General features: G+C 39.7%; 1 protein-coding gene across 1 annotated transcript; it reads right to left on the reverse strand.

Moving 5' to 3' along the window:
* Window positions 1–1812: 1812 nt before the first annotated feature.
* Window positions 1813–26491, reverse strand: CHN2 (chimerin 2). Its single transcript, XM_008920411.3, has 7 exons — window positions 25800–26491; window positions 19613–19697; window positions 17065–17238; window positions 15178–15255; window positions 8235–8372; window positions 7173–7278; window positions 1813–3665 (listed from the first exon to the last, which is right to left on the reverse strand). Exons 1-7 carry the CDS (start codon window positions 26235–26237, stop codon window positions 3494–3496), a joined length of 1191 nt encoding a protein of 396 aa, XP_008918659.2. The 5' UTR covers window positions 26238–26491; the 3' UTR covers window positions 1813–3493.

Genomic DNA, 26491 nt, shown 5'->3' on the forward strand with positions numbered 1-26491 from the left:
ACCCACCATCGCTCCTCCCTCCTGTGTACTGAATTTGACAGTAATACACAGCTTAAGCCTTTCAAAAACCTTATTTCAAAAGAGATCCCAAACCTGATACCTTCCTTCCCAGAGTCTTAGGCCAAGTGCCCCTGCAGCACTGTCTCCATCAATTAAGCTCAAATGTTGTGTGAGCTTTGAGAATGCTAAGTGTGGAGGAAAGTGTAGTCTTACCTCTTCTTTAGAAATAAAATGGATATGGTACCAATTCACCCTGCTTTGTGCTCTGTTCGACCCATTCTGTAGCTTAAACTGAGAGGAGAGTTGAGCACAAAGCTCTGTCTCTGAAACTTCATTTTTAAAAAAAAAAAAAAGTTTTCTATATACACTTTGTTTCTCTTTTTTTTCCCTGCAAGTTCTTCTCCTTCCTCAGTAACTGTTCCACAGCACTTTGGAAAGCTATCACCTTACAATCCATTAACATGACTTAACATTTTACTGATTGTGGGTGGTTTATGGAAGGCAAGTTGTCTCACCCCAGCAGCTGTGAGGGGGTACAGAGTGGCACCCATTACACCAGAAGATGGGGCTAGCTGAATGGCATATGGCAATCGGGAGTGGATGGCTGCAGGAGGGGACTGCTGCTTCATCAAAGGCCTTCTCCAGCAGCTGCAGAACAAGGTTTCTGCTGAACACCTGGCTGCAGGCAGACAGTGGTATCTCACCTGCTTCCAGAGGGGCAGAACTGTGTTCCACTCAAGATGAAATGACCCAGCAGGGAAGTTACATCAGCTCAAACACAGCCTCATGAAGCATCTTCCAAATGAGTCTTACTACTCTCTAATAGTGCCTCATGTGAGATAAGCCATAGTGCTCTTGTTTAATCCTTTGAAGCGAAGGGAAGGATTTGGTGTAATCTGCTCAAACCCATTTTTTTTTCCTGTGTATTAGAGTATTAGTTTCCATTGAAGGTAAATACGAATTTTTCTACTGCCTTAGCAGTCAGTTTTGCAGAGGAAAGTCTGCTGTGTTTTTACTTCCTCGAATGGTGAATCTGGAACAGCAATGATCTGATCTCAGCGGTGCAGCTCAGCCCCAGGTGCAGCAGTGATGGTCACCGTAAGTCTGACATAAGAGATGAAGCAGGCACAGCACCAGGTGGCACTAATGAGGTGTGGAGGGGACAGGGGCCTTTTGCCTCCATGCTCAATATGCCCCTGAGGACGCTGGATGTCAGGTGATCAGTTAGCCAAGTGAGACATGGACAATTCACTAGATATTTGTGTTTTAAGATGCAGAATCATACCCATCTCTCTGTCCAACAGATCAGAAACTCCTGCTCTCCAGGCACTAAGCACACTGGGTCTTTCTAAGCACACTGCCTTGTACTGTCATCAAATCCTTAAGATGGGACATGTGTTGAAGACTCCAGACAGTGAGACATGCTAAAGCTACCAGTGTGCTGCCTTAAAAAAAAACCTCATTACTGATCATAAAAAAAAAAAAAGAAAATCGTTGTTAGTCAAATGTCTGAGTTCAAGAGAGTGGAAAAGTGCTTTGATGGTATTGATTCTTGGATACTGATTGGATTGATATTGTGATTCGTTGCTTCCTTGAAGTTTTGCACAGCGGTGGTTCAGGGTGTTCTCCGAAAATAAATGTTTGCATGGACTTGGCTGTGGTATGGGCATCCAAGTGCCAACCTGAAACTGCTGACACTCAGTAAAACTATTCTAAATTTTTGAGTAGGAAAGTTTCCAGCAATGTCAGGATGATAATTAGCGATTGATTTTCACTTGGCAGCTTGCCATGTAGTCAGTGACAGACACGAGAACTCTTTTAACACATTTAATGGGATTTTTCCTTCCATTTACACTATCATAAATTACAAAGCATATTTCACTTCACAAAATAAAACCATTTCCAGATCATTTTTGTGACAGTATTAAGTAATACATAACCTACAACAAATAGTCCTGTACAAGACAGGAGGATCTATGGAAGTATTTGGAACTCAGACTATTTAGCATTTGTTCTGCAACCTGGATTAATCTATCTAGCCCTTAATTATTTCTCTAGAAGACGACAAATTTACAGTCATACCCTCTACCTCCCTTCATTATCATAGTTACAGATAGTTTTCAGTTTGAATAGAAATGTGCTCCCTGAAATAATTCAGGAAACTGCATCACTGAGTTACCAAGCATATGATACAAATGATCAAGATGAGGGAGTATTAGAATATTTTTTGTATTGAAAACTGAGTTTGGTAGTAAAGTATGTTGATTTTCTATGCTTGCAGAAACATCTCATGCTGAGAAACAGTTTTAACATTAGGAATAAGTTGCAGTTAGACTATGAACTCTGTAGGTCAATGTTTGTGAGGGGAGAAAAATATTAAAATTTGGTAATAATTAAATTTACCAGCTCCCACATGTCCTACACATTCTTTCTTTTTTCTTTTTTTTTTTTTTAAACAAACCATCAGGAAACACATTCAAGATAAATACCTACATTTTTAGCAGATTTACTGTACATTTATAAATACAGAAACGTGACAAAACATAACTCAATTTTTACAGAAAAACCAAATCCTTCATCATTCACCCAAAAAAGTGCTGACTTTTCAACAAGGCCAGAAAATATCCAGTGTCCCAGCATCACTTAACTTCTGTGATCTAAGAAAAATCTGGCATGTGAAACTGATACTACCACCAGGACTTTTGAAAAATTCTCAAGACCATATCTTACATGGGAGAAAAAAACAACAAAAAAAAGGAAAATACTACGTTTTTGGAAATGGCAAATGGCTAAAAGTGTACAATCTTAGGATGCTAGTGCCTAAATGCAAAGAAACCTAAGGAAAGCTGAAATACGCGCAAGAAAATTATTCTCCTTTAAAACACTTGCAATGAAAGAGGTATGTCAGGATAATACTGCATTAGTGGCAATTGTTTTCAATATATCATAGCAAAAATGCAGGAAAGAATTACATGGAAAATAATCAATGCACCGCATTGATTTATAGTTTGCTAAAATAAAATGCCATTCTTTCAGCCAGGTAAAGTAAAAATATCTTTATAATATAGGTTCTGTTTCACAATTGACATATATAATTATGTCTCATGAAGAAGGAAATGTATAGGCGTATACAAGTAACACTGATTAAGTACCTTTTTGCTTCTCTAGCCATATTAAAATACGTTTTGTGTTTCTTAATAAGTTAAGAATAAAATTGTTTGAAACTTCTCAAAACAAATATACATCTGAGGCAAGGCAAAAGATACAAGGTAAGAGGATTTTTTCTGACCTTCTTTTTCTCTTCTACAAAGAGGCATATGTCTATGAGACATATGCTTTCCCTAAACATTTTGGCATCCATCTGCAACTTTGCAGAAATTGAAGTGCAGTCAAGGAACTCTTCCTTTCTGTTTAAAAAAAAATTAAAGAAATATTGTTTTTCCTTCAAACTAATTATTTAAAAACCAATGGCTTTGAAGATATGCCTCTCTGTCTAAAAGAGAACATCTTCATTTTCTATTAAAATCTGCACAATTAACTTCTGGTACCGCATGTCATTCAGTGTAGCAAGGGTACTGTCCTCCGGAGGTCTCATTAAAGTAGGTCCAAACACTATTCCCAGGTTTTCAGCATTCATAAAATTCTCCTTTTCATGCAAGGTAACCCTAAAATAGGAAAAAAAAAAAGTAATTGGTTGCTTTATCTGTAGTCTTGCTTCACAGCTTCACATCAAACATTGGTAGATAATGACATTTTTCAGTAACAATTTTTACTTTCACTCAACATAGTAACTGCTTCCACAACAAATACAATGCAGCTATGGTGGGGCTGTGATTTCTAGTGTCTTTAAAGAACTCTCATGTGATCCTTAAGTGATTTTTCCACGTGACTATCTGTTAGGGTATAAGAATTAGTGGCAATTGCTTTTTTAAAAGCATAATCATGATTTAAATGATGATGTATGGAACAGTTCTCTATGCTACAGTAACTACAGTTCTCTGGCACATTGTGCTTGGTGTGCATCACTCTGGCAGTGGGGGTGTGCTCCACAAATGCAAATCTGGATTTTCTTTAGACAACCGATGTTTCCAGACATGCTTCCAGTCTGCAGAAACCCACTCTTTCACACATAGCTGATTTGCTGGCTGACTCAGGCCAACCAACAGCTCAGGGATTCCGATTAGTTGTTATACTTCAGGAGCAGGCTGAATCCTGGAGCAGCCTGGAGAGTTGGCTTGCTAAAAGCAGGTTGCTGTAAATGCCATCTGTTCTTGACAGAGAACAGAGGCACTTCTAGGAAGGAGCCCAGGCTCTTTTGTTTACTGACATAGGTCATATAATGTAAATACAAGAAGAGATAGACTCTTTGTGGCTGGAGCAAAGACCACCAAGGATTGGCCAAGCTGTGTAGAAGTCAGCCCTGACTGGAAAATCAGTCAAACCTGCTGGAAAATGCAAGGTGTGCTCAAGGTTTCCCTCCAGGTAATAGAGCTGGATCACACAAGTGTCATCCTGTCTGAGTGGCATATTGAGTTCAGTCCTGAGAGTGCTCATGCACTGCAGTGTAGGACAGCCACAGTCCCTTGATGGGTCATGGTCCCTCATGGACCAGACATTTGCTGTGACAAGTACAGCATGGATGAAGTTTCACATCTCCTTCATACAAATCCTCTGCTGGAGTGGAGCACATCTGGCTTTGGAGACAGGTCTCCTGGCAACAGCTGAGACCTTCCCTAGCATGGCAATTCCCAGCTGGGCATTGTGAGTGGATTCATTCATGCTATCAAGGGAGTTCGAAGTGGCTGAAACCAGTAGTTTGGTCTTCCCTTGTTTGTGAGGTACTTACATGACTCAGTTTTGCTTCTGTTATTGTCTCTCTGCCAAGAATGGCTCTGCCACAGAAAAATGCTGTTCCTCTTTGCTTTCAGGACAGAAGTCCATTAGTGCCCCTACTCACAGATACATCATCATCTAGCACAGATATACTAACTCTGCTTTGCAAGGAGCAAAGACACACCCAGGCTGTGTAGCCCAAACCACCTCTGTGCAAGTGTATGTTTAGCACTGCTTTCTCTCTGTGCATGTATGCTGCCAGCCAGGGGTGAAAAAACACAAAGAAGATTCACAACTTCATTGCAACATCAGCACGAAGGAGTCGTATGTATTTCACCACAGGGGGGACTGCTCATTGCATTTCCTCCAATTTTGAGCAAAAAGTTATCAGAAAGGTAACTGAAGAAAACAACAAATTGACCAACACTCATTTTTCGTTGCTGACATTGGCCTCTGCTGGATTTTCCTGTGCTTTTAAGAACAACTCAGTGTAGTTTTTTTTCTGTTGAGAAGCAGTGGTGGTATAGAGGCCGTGATCCTGCAGTCTTTACATAGACTCCCTTATACTGGTGCATGTTTTGTCCATGCAGGAAGACTCCTAGAGAGCTGAAGTTGGAACTCTGTGTTTAATCTACAGAACAGCATAGTTTGAACCTAAAGGATTCTTTCCTCTTTCACACTCAGATCTCTCCAATAGATTCTCCGTAGGAACCGACATGGTTGATTTCCATGCAGATGCCAAAAGCTATGATATGGGAAAGAAGATGAAATTCATTGCATGACTTGCAGGTATTCGAGAGAGAAAGCTTAATCAGCTCTTTGGACTATTTTTGTCTCATCAGTAGTTCAGCTCAACAGCTGAACTAAAGCCTGGACTGCCATTCGGGAGAAGAAAGAAGGCAAGTCAATACATGTGTATTAAAAATTTGCTGCCGGGATCTGAAAGTACTGATTCTGTGTGCAGCTCACTTGCCCACAGCCAGTATGGTTCATCATGAGTTGTCCATGCCTATGTGCTGACAAGGGTGGATACTTAAACGTCTCATTTCTGCAGAGTCCAAAGAAGTTCTCACATGCCCAGGTAATGTCTCATCAAAGGGAAAAATTACTCATTTATAATGACCTGAGCTGATTCAAAATGAGGAAAAGTCTCTGCATAATTAGAACCTGACTAGGCATGAAATACACTTCACACAAGTTCTCTGATGCAATTTTACGTGAGTTGAGGTATTTTTCTTTTTTGGTTGGCATTAATAGTACAGAGTAGTGAAGATCAAATCCAGAAAATACTCCATGTTTGTAATTGTGTTGCAAGAAGTGGGACAACTAAGAAAAGATCAAGGTTTTGCTGCATAAAAAGGTTGGTAGCTTTATTCCTCCCTTATCTCCTTTTCTGTTGTTTCCAAGTAGCAAACTTTAATCAAAGACAAGGAATATCTCGTGCAATATATCCATAAATGAAGGCCTGCTTTGAGATGACTGTGCCAGTCTGTACTCAGCTTCAGTTTTTAAATATGTAGAAAGAAGACTTCCTGAGGCATGTAAATACCCAAAGCAGCAAAGTGGAGTTAGCATGCTTTTGAAATAGAGTTTTGCTTGAAATCAGTGGAAGTGAGGCACCCTCTTTGGAGCACTCCTTAGTTCTCCTAGATACCTAGCTGAAAACTTGGAAAACTTGGCAGTACACTCCCAAATAACTTTCAAAAATGAAATTTAGGCACTTTAGAAAATTTTGTATGCCTTGTGAGGCTTTATGTTTGCCTTATGAAGCCCCTTATGAGTGTCTTATGTATGCCTAAAGAAGCTTTGAAAAGGAAATGAGGCCGTGTGTTTAAAACCAAAAGAGATATAACTGGGGGCTGTATTGCTTTTACTAGTCATATAAAAATAGGCCCTGCTTGGCTTACTCTGATGTGAGCAAACAACTTGTAAGAGACAGTTCTTTCCTTATAGGGTTATTGTTCAAGAAGACAAATCAGGAGGTAAGGGGAGGCAGAAGCAAAGCATGTTCAAGTGCCTTACAGCAGCAGCACATCTAGCATATCTCTCAAGTACCTAACATTCGGTATTTTTCAGATATTATCTGCTTCAGAGAACTGTGACAATTTTCAATTAACTCTTCAAAGGTTTGCAATAATATGCCAGCAAAAGGACCTATGCTATATATGTGCATAGCTTAGATGCACTTATACAAACAGCTTGTCTGATTATCTGTAATGTTACTGGTTTAGTGGCAGTGTCCTAATGGGAGCTTTATTGGTACTTTCTGTAATATTTCTCTTTCAAAGCAGAAAATTGTTAAGTTCTTCAAGAATTATCCTGCATGTCAATTAACTCACTTCTTGAGATGAATCATTAGGTATCTAAGTGTCTCGTAGTGAGCAGCAGGGAGTAACATCAACACTTCATGTATTGCTTCTAGTCGTTCATCAGGATTGGAGAGTTCTGTAAAAACACCAAACAGGATTAATGTTAATAGGGCCTTCCATGTGTAAACAGCAATAAATCAGGAAGATAACTTATTATTATGGAATCATTTACAAGCCATTGGCTGTGCTTGGAGGGATAAATATGAAACTCATAAACGTGGAGCTTATCAGCAAGTTCTACATCCTCAAAAAAAAAATGGCTTTACAAAGAAATCAGCAAAAAAGACCACCCAGGAGTTATCTCCATGGTCTGTAGCTCTATCTGCAGGTCTGTTTAGGTACAGTACCCGAGCTTTGTTAAGTGCTTCATAATATTACTCTGCCCAGAACTCTCTCACTAAAATCTTACATAAAACTACTTCCATTAGTCTTCAAAACCAGATGGGAATATGCCGTTAGAACCTATGCTTGAATATGTAAGTTTAGCTAGAGGTTGAAGTGACATGGAATTACTTCAAGATTTCTGAACATATTTAAATATGTAGGTATCAGTGATACCTACATATACTGAGTATCAGCACTCATTTAAAACTGTTTGACAATCTCTCTAAAAATCTGAGCAGGATTTACACGTATTTTACATGAGAAATATAGATTCCCAAGCTGTGAACTAAATCAGTCATATTTGCTACATGGCTTTTCATTCAAATGGCATCAGGAGCCCAAAATACTAGAAGATTAAGAATCTCTATGGCCTGCTCTTAAGAGGTTGGTGCATGGATTGGAACTGCTTCCCCTGGCCACACTCTTTACAAGCAAGAATAATTTCTCTGCCCAGCAGGAATTAGGAAGAGGAGAATGCAAGACAGGAGGTATCTGTGGTTGCATGGGGAGTGAAAGCTGGAGTAAGCCAGAGGGAAAGGGAAGGCAGCACAATCACACAGACAGATTACTCTTCCTGCTGCTTATCGATATACATTGTGGATGGGAAATGTAATTAAAGATTGGTACAAATCACTATGCAATACTTACTTGCTGCCTCTATGAACTTGGAATAGGTGTCATAGGTGATAACGGGAATTGGTAAGTCTCTGAAGTATAGCTTCAGTGCTCCAGCGATGATGTTTATGTCTGGATAAATACTGGCAGAAATATCAGCCTTGTCACCGTCTAGAAAAGGAGGAAGAAATCTTTTTGAAACCACACTAATTTTTAAGCAAGGCTAGACTTCTAACTCAGATTTATTGTATGCAACCTGACAGGAAAAAACAACCTGAAAGCATTTGGAAGGCTTAAATGAGAATATATTGCTACCAACTTTACAATATATGAATGAGGAATGGTAGTTTCTATATGTTTTAGTAAACAATTTATTTGTTTACATCTTTTGGAGGGGCTGGTCATTACATCATCTATATCTGCAGTGTACCATCTCAAGCATACTGTTTTAATGTTGGATGACAAACCATGTTAATAATATATTTCTTGCATTTGGCCCATTTATTCACTGAAAAGAAGCTATTAATAACTTGTTCTGATGTTGAATTTTCTATCCATAGATCAGTGCCCAGGAGCACGAACCATTTTTTTCATCTCCGCTTGGGGAACCAGAGGCACAGAGAAATAATACAAATTTCCAATGACCATCAGGAGACCAGTAGGAAAAATCAGAGTAAACATCCAAATGTATCTATAGTGACTAGCTAGTAAGGAAGCTGCATTATTGTCTAGATAACCTTTAATGTCTTAATATTTGACTTATTTATTTATAGCAAAGATCTGAATTTAAATTGGCATGCCAAGGCATTTAGCTATACAATTTATTCTGAAATGCGGATTGCAATTTGTTAAATGAATATGGATACTTGTAATGGATGAACAGCTAAACAGATGAATTATGCAACTGAAATGGCATACATTTTGTTTGCCACATTATAACACAGTCAGAACTCTGTTACAGAGCACTTTTAAACACATGAGCCTAAAGTTTACAAGTGTTGCTGGTAAGTCCTTGACTAATGCAAGGCTTGCAATGAGTGAAATTGCAAGAAGTAGCAGCAAGGCTGAATCACTAGCATTTTTCAAGCTGAAATTACTACATCTGTTCTGTACTACCTAGGACCCTCGTACCCACATTTTTCTCCAGACTGAGAAATCTTGCTGTCCTTTCCTGGGACCTGTCCTTGGTGGTCTTCCAGTAGAAAGATGGGTAGGACACTGGTCAAGTAGCTGTGGCTGTCTGGATTTAACTCCCAGCTTTACTTCAGGCTTCTTTGAGATTAGCTATAACCCGTAGTCCTTATTTCCCACCATTCAACTAAGGATACTAGTGCTTCCCTGACAGCAGGTGGTGAAGATTAGGACCATACGGTGAGTGGGGTGATGTGGGGTTATGCTTGCTTGAAAGGCAGAGAGGGGTTTGCTTGTGTCTGCCAGGAGATGCAAGGACAAGCTTGGGCTGTTACCACCGAGGCGCTGACATGTTGTAAAGCCATTGCCTTGCTTGTCTTGCAATAACAAGTGCTTGTAGACATGCCCTGATACAGACAGATGAATGGGTGTGCTTGATACACAGCATCTAAGATGGAGATAAAGGCTTTCATAGCAGAGTAAAAGAGTTTATATTGATTGTAGACATTTTATACAAACCTATGGCATTAATCTTGCCGGGATACGTCCTGTCCAATGTATGCACATAATTCTCATTAAGACTAATAGCACTACATGTTCTCATCAAGAGGAGATTATATGCTTAAGTGTTTAAAACAAACAGCCTTTCTTGATGCAGCTGAACAGTCTGAATACATCCATCAGCATTTAATTTAATACAGCATCAATAAGCCCTGGGAGGATGTTTACACTGCCCCAATCTTTTGTTTAATCCACACGTTCCAGGCACGGTAGCATTAGTCTTGTAAAGCTTTGTGTGGAGACCTCTATTTAATTGATGGACACCGAGCACGCAAAATGCTCCACTGAAAACAGATACCTCCAAGGAGCCAGCAGCTGCATCAGAACAGATACAGCAAAGCAGAAGCTTACATCTATTATCCAGGTCACCAGTACACTAAATGGAAGTGTTATTTATTTAATTCTTTTACAAAGCAACCCAACAAGCTTCCTTAAAGGGGCTCTACAGATTGAGGTACTTTGAACTACAATGTACTTCAAACATACCTCTTATTTACATATTTGCTTACTCTAGGAAAAATGCATGAATTCCTGAGTCAAACATTTTTCTCTTCACTTCAGAGACAAATACACATCCATTAGAAATGCACTGAAGTTTATTTTAAAGTGAGCACAACAATACATCTGCTATAATATATACTCTACGCACTTCTGCAATGGATGTGTAGGGGAGATGGATTTTTGTTTTCCTTTCATAGATTTTGGAATTTTTTTTCCTTTCGGTTTCAGCAATGGAAGGCCCTTGGTAGGCTGCAGTTATTTCTTATCCTCATCAAATTCCTGGATTTGTTTTCTTTTTAGAACACACTTAAAATTCAAAGCCCTAAGAAAGAAAAGTTAATTAATTGCCAGAAAAGTCATGACACATATTTCACAGAGGATCCTCTGCAGTAGCAGACTGTATGAACTACATGTGGTTTATATACTACCTTCTGCATTGCCACCATAATTTTTTTTCACTCTTCAATATAGGAATTCTCATCAGATTGTATCATTGCAGTGGCCATATGTTAATACAGTATTTGTTTTTCATAAATTTTGGCTTACAAACACATAGTTCATTTCAGCTGTACAAACCTAATCCTACCCAAACCCCATCACTTATCTTCCCTTGTTACTTTGACTCTCAATGTATTTTGTTGCATTATGTTGAAGTTTTAATATCTCAAGACAAAGAAGGTCTTTATTCTTTTCTTTAAAGGTTTCAGCTGACTTTGGATGCCATAGAAATATATCAATACTTTATTAGAGAATGAAATAGAATAAGTGTTACATTCTTAAAGCCTCAGCTATGCCTTCTGAATACTGAATTAGATTTTTCTTAAGTTCCTTTTTCCTAAATGCTTTGGTTTTATTGCACAACCTTTACCATTCTAACATGCTTCTTTGTGTTTTTTCTTGGATTTGGCATTTGACAGGTTTTTCATCTACACTGCCAAAAGAGTGAGTATGAATTAGGATGCCTCTAAGTACTCATGTAATATTTAACAGCATAATATTTTTAGCAAGTGTATTGTACCAGCCAGTCATACAAACAAGTGGGAGGACAGAATGCAGTGGTGACAATGGCTGCTCTGTGGATTAAGCACACAATGGGTGTTTTCTGGATGCCACAACGCCACAGCTCAACAACGCTGACAGAGAGCAACTGTCATTCTATAGCACCAACATTCACCAGATTAAATAAATCCACATTATTCCCCTCCTTCTCATTACAAAAATCACTAAAATGGAACATTGTCAGTGCCTCAGAGAGCCTAATGCTAATTTACAGTAGGGTATTTACACTGCTTTGGCTTTGGAAGGCAGTCTTAGTTTGAATCAGATGAGGACCAACTTCACCCTGTTTTAAAACCAACTATCACAGTGTCATTGGGCCCAAGTAATATTATGTGGGATGCTATTCTCTTCCCAAGATTTTAACTTTGCAAACTTGCCTTTGCTTTTCTGTTATTGCTCTAATTCTTTGGAAGCAACAAGTGTCTCTTTGTCAAAGCAGAATTAGTCAGAGGGAGGGCTGGCTTCTCTTCATTGCACCCCTTCAGCTGCACAAGGGATCAGCAGGAGAGGTACCCTACAGCCAAGTCAGCCCCCATGCTTCATCCCTGTATCATATTGTCTTCTGGCCCCTGTAGCTTGATGAAGAGCATGGGAACCAAAGAGCTTGATGGCATTATTTCAAGGATGCATCCTGTGCATTAAAATGGCCTCTCTATTTTCAACCCCATTTATTAAAAGCTGTATTTCTGGAGATGCAAAAGTACTGGCATTTTAGTGAGTCAGGGGGCTGACTCAGAAATGATGGGCAGGGAGTGACCTCTGTAATGACCGAGTGCAGTGTTCTGCTACTGCAGGCACCATGTCATATAACCCTTCTGGTAAACCCTGCAACTTCCACTTCCAAAACTAGTAAAGGTTTTTTATCCCTGCTCTTACAGGAAGGTTGTTTCAAAGACATCCTTTCAGATAGTTAAAAAATGGTCTTTAAATTGTCAAACAAAATTTATTCCTGGCCAGTGTACATCCTCTAGTACTGTGTCAAGACTAAAGAGTTCTCTTCTCTGGTTCATACCTCTGCTATAAGCATCTCCTTTGACTATCCCAAGCTATTTTAAAACACATTTACCTTCTGCTATGCAGTGTGCTCCAGAGATATCTGAGATAGTGATGTGACCAGAGATAAAGCTGTTTCTGCTGCAACACCTTTCTATTAACCAGAACTTATCAGGAATTTTCCACTTTATATTTCACACACAAATTTTCTCTTTTTGTTTTTTTTTTTTAACTTTAAAAAAAAGTTAATTTCCCGTAGTGAACGTGGAAATATGAATTCTGTAAAACTCTCACAAACTTCACATTCTGGGCAGAAAATTAAATTTGAACAGAAAACTCCCAGGTAGTGTTGGAGGCAAGACCTGCCACCTGGCTCTCAGGTCCTTTCTCTCCCAGCTCTGTCACCTGGTATATTCCAGGTGAAAACTGGGATATTCCTCATCCTCACATGGTTCACTTCATGCTGCTTGAGCTTCTAGTGCTAAGCAGGGGTAACAGGGCAGCCGAAAAGCAATGTTCCTACCTATGGGGCTGGGATGCAAAAGAGAGGGTGGTGTCCCTGCCTCTGTAAACTTTAATCTGACAGGGAAGCTAGCCCTGAGCTGTCATGTTGGAAGTATCTTGCCAATTCAAACTTCTGCCAGCTGACAACCACCTTCTAGCTGCACAGCCGACAAGTCCGAACAAAAAAACCCTACTTTCTTTTTCTTTAAATCCCTTCCTGCAAAAAACCTCAACTCCTCCTGCCCTTCCATCTCAGTTCAGGGAGAAAACATTTTCAAACCTGGAAAGTTTTGAAAGTTCTCAGCTTCTGGTCTCCACAATACTGTAGTCCTATAATTCTCATAACAAGGTTTTGTTCATTGTTCTGCTGCCTTTATTTATGCTTTTTTTTTTATTCATGGCAACACTCTCTCTTTCCTTTGTTAGCCTTTTCTCCTCCTTCTGAATTTATGCCCAATGGTCTTCCCCACAGCCTTTGTATACAAACTCCATTCTTGCTTTCTCTGCTTCCATGTTTATCCATGCTTTTTTTCCTTTGGAAATCCAAAACTGCTAGTAACCTTACTCTTCCTGTTTCTAGATGCTGCTGCCTTTGCCAGTAAATCACACTTTCTTCCTTGCTGTGGATCTAATTCAAGTGTGTATTGCCATCAATTATGCTGTGAATATAGGCAATAAGTAGGCGATAAACTGAAGTGGCTCCAGTGGTTCAAAGCATTTGCAAAGGAACTACAGCTGCAGCAGTGTTGAAGTCATGCTCAGACATAAATTTAAATCTGCTTTCTTCCAATTCTACAACCTGTGCCTCTCCTTCTGGGTTTCATTTAGCTTGGTACACTTAGAGGAGAATTAACACACAGAACAAAAGGGTTTGCCAGGCCAGATCTACCTGCAGGGAGCAGAGTGGGACTTGTGAGGACCATGATGCTCTCAGTAGCATTGATTCCTGTGGCACATCTGCAACACTACCTTCCTATGATAGCAGTCATATCATTGTGCATCTCTCTTGCCCAAATAATGCCTGACCTATGTCCGTATGTGCATAGGTTCACAACTACAGCCTGAAACATATTTTAAAATATGTATTATATTTTAAGGATATTTCAGCATGAAAACAGTCAATTTAGAAATTGCTAGCTGGACTTTCTTTACGGTGATATCTGTATGATAAACTGCCTCCAAACTCAAACTGTAAGACGTGGCACCCACAGACCTTGCTGGCCTGTGCAGCCTGCCCTGGAGCCCTCAGACCTCCTGCCCACGGGCCGCCAGGGCCCTCAGTCCCTGCCTGAGTGACATTCCAGCTGTCTCCAGCTGCGTCATGGCCATGCTGGTGTGTGCCCATGCACCCTTCTGGTCGCAACCCTGACCCACAGGATGACTTTCTGGCTTAACCTGGACCCGCCTTGTCCCCCAGGAGCTTGTGACCACTAGACTGTGTCTGATCCTATTCCCTAATATGGCAGAGGTAATACCTGAAAAAATTAAGTAGGAAGGAAAACACTATTTATGGGAAAGGAGAAGAATATTCATGTAACTTCTTAAATGTACTTGAAAAGGTGTTTTCCATTGATGAAGGCTCTAACCCTGCACTCGCTTACATAACCACTTTAAATTAGTCCTGTGTGCAAAGACTGTGTGCGCAACCAGAACCAACATAATCAGCTCAATCAATTCAGAAGGGCTATGAGAATGGTAATCAGGCAGTGTTTTAATAATTAATTGTTCAATATGCTGTACAACCAATCTCCTCAATGCTCCTCACGTCTGTTGCACGGATGGAATCACATGCACAGCGCTGCAATGTTTCCTACAAGGCTACATGCAGAATGACTTCCCAGTTGGAGTTCCTGGTCCTTAAACTCATAAATAGATTATCATATTGTAAAGCATTGAGTCTATCAAAGACAGGACTAAGAACTTTTCCCTGGCACCATCTAGTTTCGTACTTCAACTTGGGGCTGAGGCTGTACTGCTAGGCTGAGCAATCATCCAGTCACCAGCTTAGCCTTCTACCCATCAATTCCTAGTGTTTAATTATTCCTTCCAACTATGAAACATGTTTCTTCTTATGAAAAGGACTGGAGATCAATTTAAGGACTTAGAAAAGACAGATTGCTTTCTCTACTTCTGTTTATATGCCAGTTTCATTACCATGGTACCTATATAACCCCCAAAAGAACTGAAAGCTTAGATTAAAACTGTACAAAATTAAAAAATGGTGTACCTCGATCAAAGGCCATTTTCACATCTTCAATGTGCTCAGTGAAGCCTGAGACTCTATAGAGGCCCTCGGACTTCAAACCTGAAACAAAAAATTCTTGTTTAACTTAGCTTCAGTAACCAACAAATATTTAGGCTTAAAAACAGTAAAGCAAGAACAACAGACCTACTAAGTGTAGCAAAATATTCTTTGCAGTGTGAAACTCCAGAGCATTTAAGGAAAGATCAAGATGATGTTAAATTGTTTCTTAAAAGGATTAAAGAATTTTAGAATTTTTACTTTCTGATTTTGTTAGGTACATGGTTGATTTGATTATGTTAGAGGAAAATACTGCAATTTGCTAATGGTGAGGCATGTGATATTATTACGATTTATTCCTTTTATGTAGGAGATTTTCCTGGATTTGGCTATAATTAATAAAGCTTTAGAGGTCTCCCTTCCTTTTACCAGTTGCTTAATGATAAATAGCAATTCAAGTAAAGGACTGCCTTTCCTGTGAGCACATTTCTTCCCTGTTTTGCTGTCAGCTTTTACTTATACACAGCTGAAAGATGCAATGGATACAGTTCTTCTCACCATCAGTACATCCCTTCTACAGTTCTTTCACACAAGCAATCTGCTCACTCGCACAGCTCTCCCCACAGTGCTCCATGCCGACATGAAATGCAGGGCAGCCCAGCACAGCACGTTGAGTTACACACAGGTTATTTATTTTAATCCTAGAATTCCTTATTGTAACTATGCACCTTGTTAACCTACTTATAAGTTCCAATACACTTTGTTTTCTTCAGAACAAAATCAGAATCTTTCATTGTTCTGTGACAATTAAAGAAATAATACAAAGATATTGAAAAAACTGAGAGCAGGCAACAGATTTTATCTTAGTCAATACATGTACAAGTAAGTGATTAAATCTCAAATGCAATGTAGCTTCCTGCTATATCATTGGAGTAAAGCTCTTCTGTCTTAGTCTATATTATTCTTTTTATTTGTCCCTGCAATGATGATATAATCCTGGTAGAGCTTTACGGAGCAGTGCAGAGGATTTACTAGTAAGTCTTTGATTCAATTCATCAGATGATGCGTGGCTTTGAAATCCCTGTGGCTAGTATCAGTGTGTTGCTATGCAGATTACTGGGATGCTATGAATTCCACATTATGAGATTCCTGTGCTGAAGCTGTGACTAACAGGAAAATTTGGCTTATTGGGCAGCACATTAAACATACGCATTTGCTATCCAAAGCAAAAATGCATGATTATTACAGAGGGGATACATGATTATTGGAGGGGACATGTTTTTCCTTCAATCTGGCACAGGTCTGTTTACCAAAAACCTGTCACAAGCTTGAGTTTTGGCTGTGACATGCTGCCTGTGCCACGGGATCCATCAGTCAGTAACAGAGCATCATGTGAAACCGTGAGCAGTTAAGTGTCCTACCACAAAACACCACAGCCTGTGACCTCACTTGTCTGAGTCGCTTTCAGTCACTTGTGTTCTCTTGCCCACAATGTCTGTAAAGGTTATTAAGAACAGATTTGATTTAAACTGATTACTCCAAAATTGGACGTGTCCCTAGGTATGTTAAAATAAAGTAATGAAAAAAGACACATAAATATGAACTTAAAGTTCACTTTAAAGTTTACCCCTTTCAGAAGTGAAACATAATACGTGTTTTGACATGTTTCAGAAAGCATTTCAGGAAATTGCATTAAGGAATGCCATGATTTAATTTTACTAGCTAATGCAAAGCAATGTATCACCTGCACTAAAAAAACCTTTCTCTCATCCTGTCCTCAGTGTGCATGAGCATACTACCCTGTGTGAGCTTAGCAGGTAATTCAAGTCATCTTCATTTCATTGCGTCTGCTGCTCTCCTAAGCATACGAACCTCTTGCTTCAATCTCCCGAATGCATGAATCCACGACCATGGGCCTCTGGGTATTGTGGGCTTTCACGAGTGTGGTGAGATCACAGCAGTAGACTCGTTTTATCCTCTTGAGGTCTGGTTGACAGTCGTTGGGCACGTATTTGGAGCACTGCTTATGTACGTTCAACCCACAGTCTGTAAGCAAAGTTAGCCAGGTTAATTAATTAATGATGATGCTGATAGGCCTTCCCTAACAATTTATTTCCTTGGTCCACGTTAAGCAAGGGGCACAACTTTCCCATCAGTCAGCAAAGATAAAATAAATATGATGCAGATGAGAAAGATGAGCACGGAAATGTGTAAAAATCTTACAGTGGGAGAAGTGAACTCCAGCAGAGTTGTTAAAAAGGTATAAAGACTCCGGATGTCCCTCACATCCCTCTGAGCTGTAGGTGACCGCTGATGCAGTCTGGATTGGTTCATTACTGGACACATAGCTCAAGGTGTTGCATTTGAACATGTGAGGCTTAACTTCTGGGTATTTTAGATTAGCCTTAAATAAAACTGGCACAGTAATGATTGTCTTCTGCTGGTTTTTGTGAGGCTTAGCACTGGTCACGGTTGAAGAACCTAAGATTCACCTGAACCCTCAAACTGGGACAGTGCCTTGAGCTAGCATGCCTCACTCTGCCTCCCACATTCCTGCAGTGTCACATTTTGGCTCTCTCTGCCACATCAGCAGACTCCTCATCTCTGGCTCATCACTTCAGTGGTGACTAAAGTCTCCCCTGTGTTTAGTCTGTAGGTCAGTTTAGGCATATAAAATGCTGTGAAAGGCATGATGTAAAAAAGTGACTCATTTTACAAATCGCTCTTGTTGTCTTACTCCAGAGTCAAATCCTACTCTCAGTTGCACGGGTGGGTTTCTATTAACTTACACATCATTTTTTCATCTCCACAAATTTAATTTTTCTAATAGACTCAAATATTCAGCCAAATGAATTTATAAGCCTCAGTAAACACCACCATCGTGAGTTGCATTATTTCACACAACTCTGATTCCTGTTTTAATGCCTTCCCAGTCATGCCCATCACTGATGGTACCCTTTGAGTTAACATTAATCTGTTAAAAATGTAAACATGACCCTATTACTTGCAGCACGTTTCAGTATTATGCTGTATAAAATATTAATCAAGCAAAATCATATACAAACACCTCAACAAACATATACAAAACCTCAACATTTCATGGAATTGGGTGGGTTTTTTGGGTTTCTCCATAAAGTTATTACTGCACAATACATTGTTGTTCTGTGAAATCTAAACAAATGTGAGTGCTGTAGTTAGGATCCTCCCTGCTTGTTTTCAGTGCTGTTCTCCAAGCATGTGAAATTAAATCCAAATGCATCTGTCTACCTAGAGTTAAATGTTCGTAATTTAATGAGGAAGTGTATTATGTTTCATGCTAAATAAACAAGCCTTTTCATAAGTTTAATACTTTATGTATGTGAACAAATAGTGTTATGCATTAGTGAGGCCAGGTTTTGCACACTTGTGTTTAAGATCAAATAGTTTGAGAAGCAAACTACTACTCCTCCTTTTTAATGTCCTTCTCATATTCTTTGTGTTACCCTTATTCATCTACAGGCAGACAACATATAGCAGTAGCTGAGACTGCACTTATTAAAAGTGCATTTGAGAAAGGTATTTTGATCCTTCAAACTGCAGTCTAAATTTTAGGTAAAAACCACCTCCTCCATTGATGGAAGGCAGATGTCAGGGTTGGATGTGTTTGGTGCCAGTCGGAGATCAGGAATGCCTGGAGGTCAGGCAGGGAGAGGTAAGACAGAGGTAAGACAAACAACTTTTGGAAGTGATTCTAGATGTGGAGAAAGAAGATATGAAAACCCATTTGCAATACACCAATACACTACTGCTACTACAAAAGCTCATGATGTGATGATTATTGTATTTTTCCAAGATCATTTTTCCCACAAAAGAACAAACAAATTTAAAATAATTAAGGCACTATTAAAATGCCAATACAGCTATAGAGGCACCAGAAAACCAATTCCCCTTGGAAAATGAAGGTTGTATTTTTTGGTTTTATCTTGAGGTGGAATACTTCAGGCTTGCAGCAATGCATGGTTTTTTATGGGAACAGGTGGCAGTCTTTTTTTCAGACAAGGGCACTTACCAGCAATTGGTGGCAAAAAGATGAGTTATGAAGCCTAGTTGCTGGCTGGTTTTGCCATTTACAGTGCTTTTTTCTTAAGACATAAAAACATTAAGGGATAACTTAACCGTAGAACAAGTTTTAAAGTATACACCAAGGCACAGACAGGACCAAGGTACTACCAAAAGGATGTCACTCTCAGCAACCAAGGCCTTATGGTTTCATTTCTAAACGAGCTAATGAGGCAAATGAAAATGTTCTAACTTCTGCAGGAGGATTTCTTGCTTTGTTCTGTACAGAAATCCTGGCCCCCATTCCTGCAAGGAGTGCAAGCTGGGATGGGACAGATGTTTGAGCAGTTCAAGAGAATGACAGAAAATGCTGAAGGGCTACCTGAACATCTCACTCCCTGAGCGATGAGACCCCACATGAAGTTGGCGCAGTATTCACACCAGTGCGGACCTCGAAATGTATGGACCTGTAATACAAATGGGAGTGGGAGAAAGAAATGGGGTCATTGGGAGGCAGATGGTCTGACAGATGGAACAACTGAAATGGATAAACAACAGAAGACTCAGTAGGAGTAAATCTTTAGCATACAGTGCCCACATCCTTCCAAAGTCTAGATGAAATAAACCATGGGAACATAAATTTGCTTTGATCTTGTAGTTTATCTTTCAATAGGCTTAACATTAAAGAGAACTGGGCTGTGTATGACACTGAAAACAAATCATTTTTGCTAGCTGACATTCTAACTATAGGGGAGGTGAGGAACCCAGGATTAAAAAAGTAAAACTAATAATCCAAGGAACTGTAGATAAAAGCAAATGACAACCTTCCTCACTCAAGTAAGTAAACTGAACTCACATAGGGAAAAGATGTCAGTAGACTCTTTTTCAGCAGACCAAAATTCATTCTGCTACAGCCCACACGTGAGTAAATAAGGAGGAATAAAATGACCTGTGTGGTGACAGAACCCACAGCCGGGTTTTGCACACTACCGCTGCTTCCAACACTGCTTTTCTAAAGGCTGTAGCGGAAGACCTTTTTATTTAAGATGTGTGTTCTGGTAAAGTAAGCATTTCATTTTCATTGAAACAAAGAGTAAATAGTGAGGTCCATGCCCGTGTGAATGGACACAATATGAGCTAGTTCTAGCCAGAGACTTAATTGAGCCTAACAAAACATAAATCATGCACACTCTGGCTGCTAACCCGTCCTTTTATATTTCTCTCTGTTCTTGTTTACCCATTGGGTGAACGGCTGAAAGGCCACTTCCACCCCCTGGGATGGGGAAAGATGCTCTCTGCTTTCCATAGAGTAAAAAAATGGTCATTGCCCTTTTCAGATAAACTGTGAAGTTTTAGGCCAAGCATTTGGCTTGCTAAGGTTCTTGCTCCATTTGTGCAGAATCACACTTACACAAGCCTGTACTCTTGAGTCCAGGAAGATGAAGTATTGCGATTTTAATACAGATGTTTTTACCTCTTTTTGATTTTGAGATAAAAACATGAGCCTGACTACAAATGGCTTCTGACCAACTACTCAGTCAAATAATTGTGTGAATAAACTTAAAGCAACAGTAATTCTTCCTCCCTTTTGGCAGTGAAAGGTCAAAACTGGAATGTCTGACTGGTCATGATTATTTTTTGAAGTGGTATTTTACCTCTCAGAAAAATGTGTATATCTGTGAAACAAGACTTTGCAACAAAGTTTTAGATATATTAATAAATATAGCCATATACTACTTTCTCATTTCATTTTTATTTTGCAGAGTGGGTAGCATGAATTTCAGACATGGCTTTTTGTGGTGGTAAACAGCTGTACATAACATCAGCTGGTGACCTGAGTTTCAGTCACATGCACCGTGTGACCTTCAGTGGATACAAAACTACAGATACTACTAATTATGCCTGCATCTATACCATTTTTAGACTGAAAGCCACATAATTAGTAGGTCTGCACCTGCACTTAATTGTGGGCGAAAATCATCTGCTGTGGGAAGATAGCTGTGTCTTCTGCTTTGCAGCAGTTTACAAAAGCTAACCTTGTGAGAAGGGCTGTAAAAGCTCAGTCAGGACTTCTAAAAACACACCATTTCATATATAAAGTCCATTGCAGTTGCTAGGATATTTGGGGCCTACTTGCACACTTTACATAAAGCTTATTTCAGCTGATCTTGCTGTGGCTTATTTTGAAAATGGTAGCTGATTATTCCTTGATCTCTCCTGTCATTAACTGGAAAGTCGTCAATGCTGGCTGAGGGCTCCATTTCAGAAGTGCTGACAGCGCGCCCTTGCCTTGTTCCGTTCAGCTTGGTGGCCCTCAAAGGTTGAGTTTCCTTTATTCATTCACTTCAATTTTTCACGGATCTGCATTTTAGCTCAAATGGCAAGTCTCCAGCTGAAATACCCTGTGAAAAGCTAGTCTTGGTGGTTTCTGGCCAAGTTGAAACTAACTGAAAAAAGGGAGATTTTCAAAAGTTTCTAGATGAAGGTGCAAAAAGTCTCCTAAGATGCAGTTTTGAAGTAAGTCTCTTATGGCTTGACATTAATTTTAAAGAAATAATGGAGGAATTCTGTTCTTAGGAACACTTTTGAATGGCAAATGGGAATTTTGCCTGCAAGATTGGCCTTATTTCTGTTTTAAACAGTGAGACGTAACAGCAGGTCTTAGGTTTTTGAGATGTGGTTTTAGGTTTTGCCCCATCCTTTGTAGCCGCATCATTATGATGCAGCTGAGTTATTTATTGCTGGTCCCAACCCCATCCTGCCATCTCAGGAGAACTCTCTGTGCGCAGAAAACATAGGCTTGGGCTGCCTGGGCTACGGTTGACACATAATTGCAATTTTTAAAAGAATTTACAGGGAATTATTTCTCCAAATAAGCTAAAATCATGATGTTTCAGATGATACACTGAAATTTTCTTGTTCCATCTTTCAGCTTCTTTCAATAAAAAGTTGTTTCTTACGTCCATGTCTCTTCTCTGCTGGTCAGTCTCACACAACACTACACTGCATGTCTCTTGTTGTTTCCTTCCTGTGCTCTCACTTCTGCCCTTCACCCATCTGGTGCTCTTTTTTTTAAAATGGTGGCATTCCCCCAGTGGGTGCTACCATATTGACTTCTAGTTTGTGTCTGAGTTGTCTTCACGGAGGAAGAAACTGAGACCAAATTTAAGGAGTGCTGGTATGGTGGCAAAACAAAGTTATACCTTAAGCAATATTGCAGAAATGGATGAAAAAATTGCCTTGAATTGAAACACATGTTTTTTATTGGCATTATATAGTGTTGTTTCTGAGAAAATTTTGTTGTTTATGTCGTTGGGTTTGAAGACTTTTCTATTTGCCTCCAGAGAAGATTTTTTTTACAGACTTTTGCCTGAATACAGGCACATTTGCACTCTCCTGTGGACTCCTGCTGAACCTGAGCCATTTGCAGGGAAGAAAAGCTAACTCTGCTGTTATTTTTGTTTAAATGAATACACATAATTTTCATGATGTATGTAAAAAATGTCTCCCCAAACCCTTTGTCTCCCAGAAGCAGTATTATCTGCAGTGCTTAACACAAGGGGAAATTTATCCCAGAGCCTCCTCTCTCCCAGCAGATCTGACTTGTCTGTAATCAGCTGCCTTTGCTCTACTAGCCTGCCTGCAAATGGGATTTGCCCCATTCTATAGTGGCAAACAGGCACAGTATTGTGGAAAATGCACATTATTCTGCTGTATTCGCTCACTTAAAGCAGCACAGAAGCCCTCTCATGAATTCCCAGCATAGAACAAAGAGCGTGGAGCGTCCCCAAACTCCATGCTGCTGCCCTCAGGCAGAAGGTTGACTTCACCACCAGCTGGGACCCCACTGAAGTTGGCAGGTAAAGCTCATCTGAAAGAGCCTCCTGGATCCTAACACATGAGGACTTTGTGATCCAGTTAAGCTGATACCCACACAGCTAGAGAAATACCTCTGTGTTTTTCTAAACAAGGCTTCAGAGATTTATTCTCTTTCCTGAATTACGGTATGTCTACACTGGCTTATGCAAAGTTGTCCCGCCAGACAGACGCCAGCTCCAAACCTAAATCCATGTGACTACGTGGTGTGCTCAGGATGAACCCAGCTTAACAAATCAGCCTGGATACTAAATCTTTTTTTGTTCATTTGCTGTGAGTGTCTTGAAACTTGGAAGAGAGGTTGAATAAGAAAGTATGGATACACAGAAGGGCATAACCTGGTGCCCTCATGCTCCAAACTTCAACACCACTTTACAATTTTTGTATTAGTTTGGCAAGGATGGAGGGAGAGCCGTCCTTGCACTGAATTTGTGCCTTTAATCTGTTCTTCCTTTTGTTCCTTCTCTCTTCTAGTAGGGAAGATCTTTGGTGTAAGATCTACAGAAATCTCATCAACTTCACTAAAAATGTGCCCTTCATTTTTAAGATTCTTCACGGCTAAAGGACAAGAGCTAAAGAGTGTTTGTTCATGAAGAATTGCCTATGACAAGATTATGAGGGACAGTCTGACATGTAACCTTTATCTCTAGGAACGGAGATGAATGATACAGTACATGTCAGTATTCACGGAAAAATGGGGAAGACAACTTTTTGAATGTCTGCAAAATAGCACTGTCCTTCAGATAAAACCTATACCATTATAGCTTGAATGCTGGCAAAAGCCATTAAGAATTTTGCCCCAAGACCCATAAAGCCATTCTTTTCTAAATAATTTCTTAACTCTTTTATGCGATGAATATGGAATATATAGAAGATATTAGCCTTGAATTCAGACATGTTTTAAATCTAAATACTCTATTCTGAATATACTGTCCACATTTTTTGTTCAACAACTAGACATGCTCTAATATATTCCTTTGGAAAACTAACTGTATTTGCATAGTGAACATATTTGTTCATTAAGCAAATGTAACACTTTTGATTGACCTTTCTGGGCAATTATTTTAAAAATGCTTGTTCCCTAAGGTTTGTCATTGCCCTTACTAGGCTGCTGTCAAGTCTTTGAATACATTTCTATTTTAATCATGTGATTTTCCATTTAAACTATGACTCTCTTGAAACAGAAAGGAACAGAGACCGTACAACAGTTAGATTGTGCAAATGCAAAGTTAACTGGGCACATGTCCAGTTATAAATCAAAGCCAAAACAAGGGAAATTTTGAAGAGGAAAGAATGCATGGGTCAAAGTGGAAAAAAGTCTCAGTCATGAGAAAATACTTTCTAGTTAAACTAAAATAGTTTTGATATTAAAATGATAATGAGGGCAAAACCCAGAAAGAATGAAAGCTGGCTTAATCAAGCAAGAAAACACAGAGTATTTCCCCTATTTCCTTCAGTGCCTATCAGAGAGATAAATATTGACTTTTCTGTAGCTTGGGTCAAGGAAGGGGAATGAGGAAAGGGATGCTATGATTCGCTTTGCCCACTAATATTAAATTATTGATTTGCCAACTACAGCAGAAGTACTGCAGAGGAAAGCCATGTCTGCACAGCAGAATATGTAGAAAAATAAGGAGTGAAACTCTTTTTGCTAACCGAAATAATTTTAATCAGTGTTTCTCCATTTTTGACAGGCTCTAGATGAATATCAGAAAATTCTTGTTCTGCTAATGAGTGGAACTATTCTGACAGTGACCCAGATCAGCATCCTCAAGGAGCTTTAACTAAACTGAGGTTTCAAAGCTGAGATACATTCCTTTCTTGTCTTGTTACTGCCACTTATTCTCGATGCTTATCCCGATAAGCATCAAACCGCAATTTGACAGCATTAGATACGGTAACTGGCTGGCACACTCTGAAACCATCACAGTCCTTTTGGCAAAACATTTTAATACAAGCTGCCTGGAAGGTCCGTTTCCAAAGCTGAGTCACTTCCCTGCTGCAGTCTGCCAGAGACAGCTGCTGGGGAAAAAATCCCTAAGAATCTGATTTTGTATGTATAAGACAGCAAAAAGATGATCCATTTAAACATCCCTGTGTTTGTCCAGAGATTTGTTTTAGTTTGACAAGCAAACACAAGCTCACATCGTATAGCTCAGTGAGACTCTGAGAGCATTTCCTTAGCATATGGTGGTGGAACAAAAGCTGGGAGACAATACCCACTGCTGTGTTTTGCTTCACTGTTAGGAGCACCCAAGCCCCCTCAACTTCTTCTGAAAATAGAAACGGTCCAAAATGTTTTTTGATAAAATGCTACTGGCTTCTGATAATAGCTAGATTTTGAAAAGGGGCCTTTTTCTTAATGAAAAGTACATACACACTTAAGATAAAGACAATCAACATGAAGTACTTTGTTTCTGAATAAAAAAGAAACCCAAATCTGGAAAAAGAGCTAAATTGCCAGTCAAGTAGTACAGTGAGCAGCAAAAGTATTATTTGGATTAAGTCCCTATATAAAGCATACTAAGAATGCAGTTAAGAGAACTTAAAATAAAAAGAAAAATGCATTTTTTCAACACTTTCCTTAGAGCTAGTATAAATAGATGTGTGCAAAACTCATCACAGCAAAAAACCAAAATGTGAGGCATCTCAACAGAACTTTTTAACTGAAAATTATAGGAAGGCATGCTTACCTTAAAATTGTGTGCTTTTTCATAGTTGAAGTGGTTGTCATTTTGAGTTAAGGCTGCTCTTCTGACCAAGGAGGTGATCTGTGAATAGGCAAAGAGTTTCAGAGGTTGCCACAAAAGTGCCCCCTTTACTCCCACCTTCACCCCCAGGGCCACGGCCAGGAGCTCTTGGCGCTTCCTTCCTCGTTTCGACTTGTGAACAACAGCACAGTTTTTCTCATTTTCCAGCCACAGATCCTCTGAGAACATAGCGCTGGGATCCCAAATCTTTTCCCTGTCTTCCTTGGTGCCAGGGAGCCTGACTGTAGTCAGCACGGTACAGTTTGTCCAACTGCTTCTGATGTTAGACAGCAGATTTGAAGCAGCTGCAGCCCATTCTGCAGAGACCTCTGGCATGTGACTTGAATGGGCCGTCTTGGGGGACGGAAGGAGCTTCTGCATCTGAATAAGTAACGGCCTGTGCCGTGCGATTTCTTAAGGCAGATGTGTCTCTCGAACAATAGCACGAATTCATACACTGAGCAGCCTCCCCCGCTGCCCTCCCTGAGCGGTGGTCTCCAACCAGGTGCTGCCCAAATACCAGCTGGGGGGACACAGCATTACAGCTTCACCCCGAAAGGCATTTCCAGAGACAGATCACTTCAACTCTGCAGTGTGTTAAAAATGAACAAACAAACAAAAAGCCCCTGGAAAGC

The sequence above is a fragment of the Manacus vitellinus genome, unplaced genomic scaffold (assembly GCF_001715985.3).
Source record: "Manacus vitellinus isolate BGI_N305 unplaced genomic scaffold, ASM171598v3 scaffold_3_pilon, whole genome shotgun sequence".
NCBI lineage: Eukaryota > Metazoa > Chordata > Aves > Passeriformes > Pipridae > Manacus > Manacus vitellinus.

What these genes read in the sequence shown, in the direction of transcription:
- CHN2 (XM_008920411.3), bottom strand. Translation starts at nt 26,237, where the DNA reads ATGCAGAAGCTCCTTCCGTCCCCCAAGACGGCCCATTCAAGTCACATG. An exon ending in GAAAATGGCCTTTGATCGAG is followed by an intron (nt 8,373 to 15,177) that starts GTACACCATTTT and finishes CTCCTTTTCTAG; the next exon opens with ACGGTGACAAGGCTGATATT. An exon ending in CTAATGATTCATCTCAAGAA is followed by an intron (nt 3,666 to 7,172) that starts GTGAGTTAATTG and finishes TTCCTATTTTAG; the next exon opens with GGTTACCTTGCATGAAAAGG.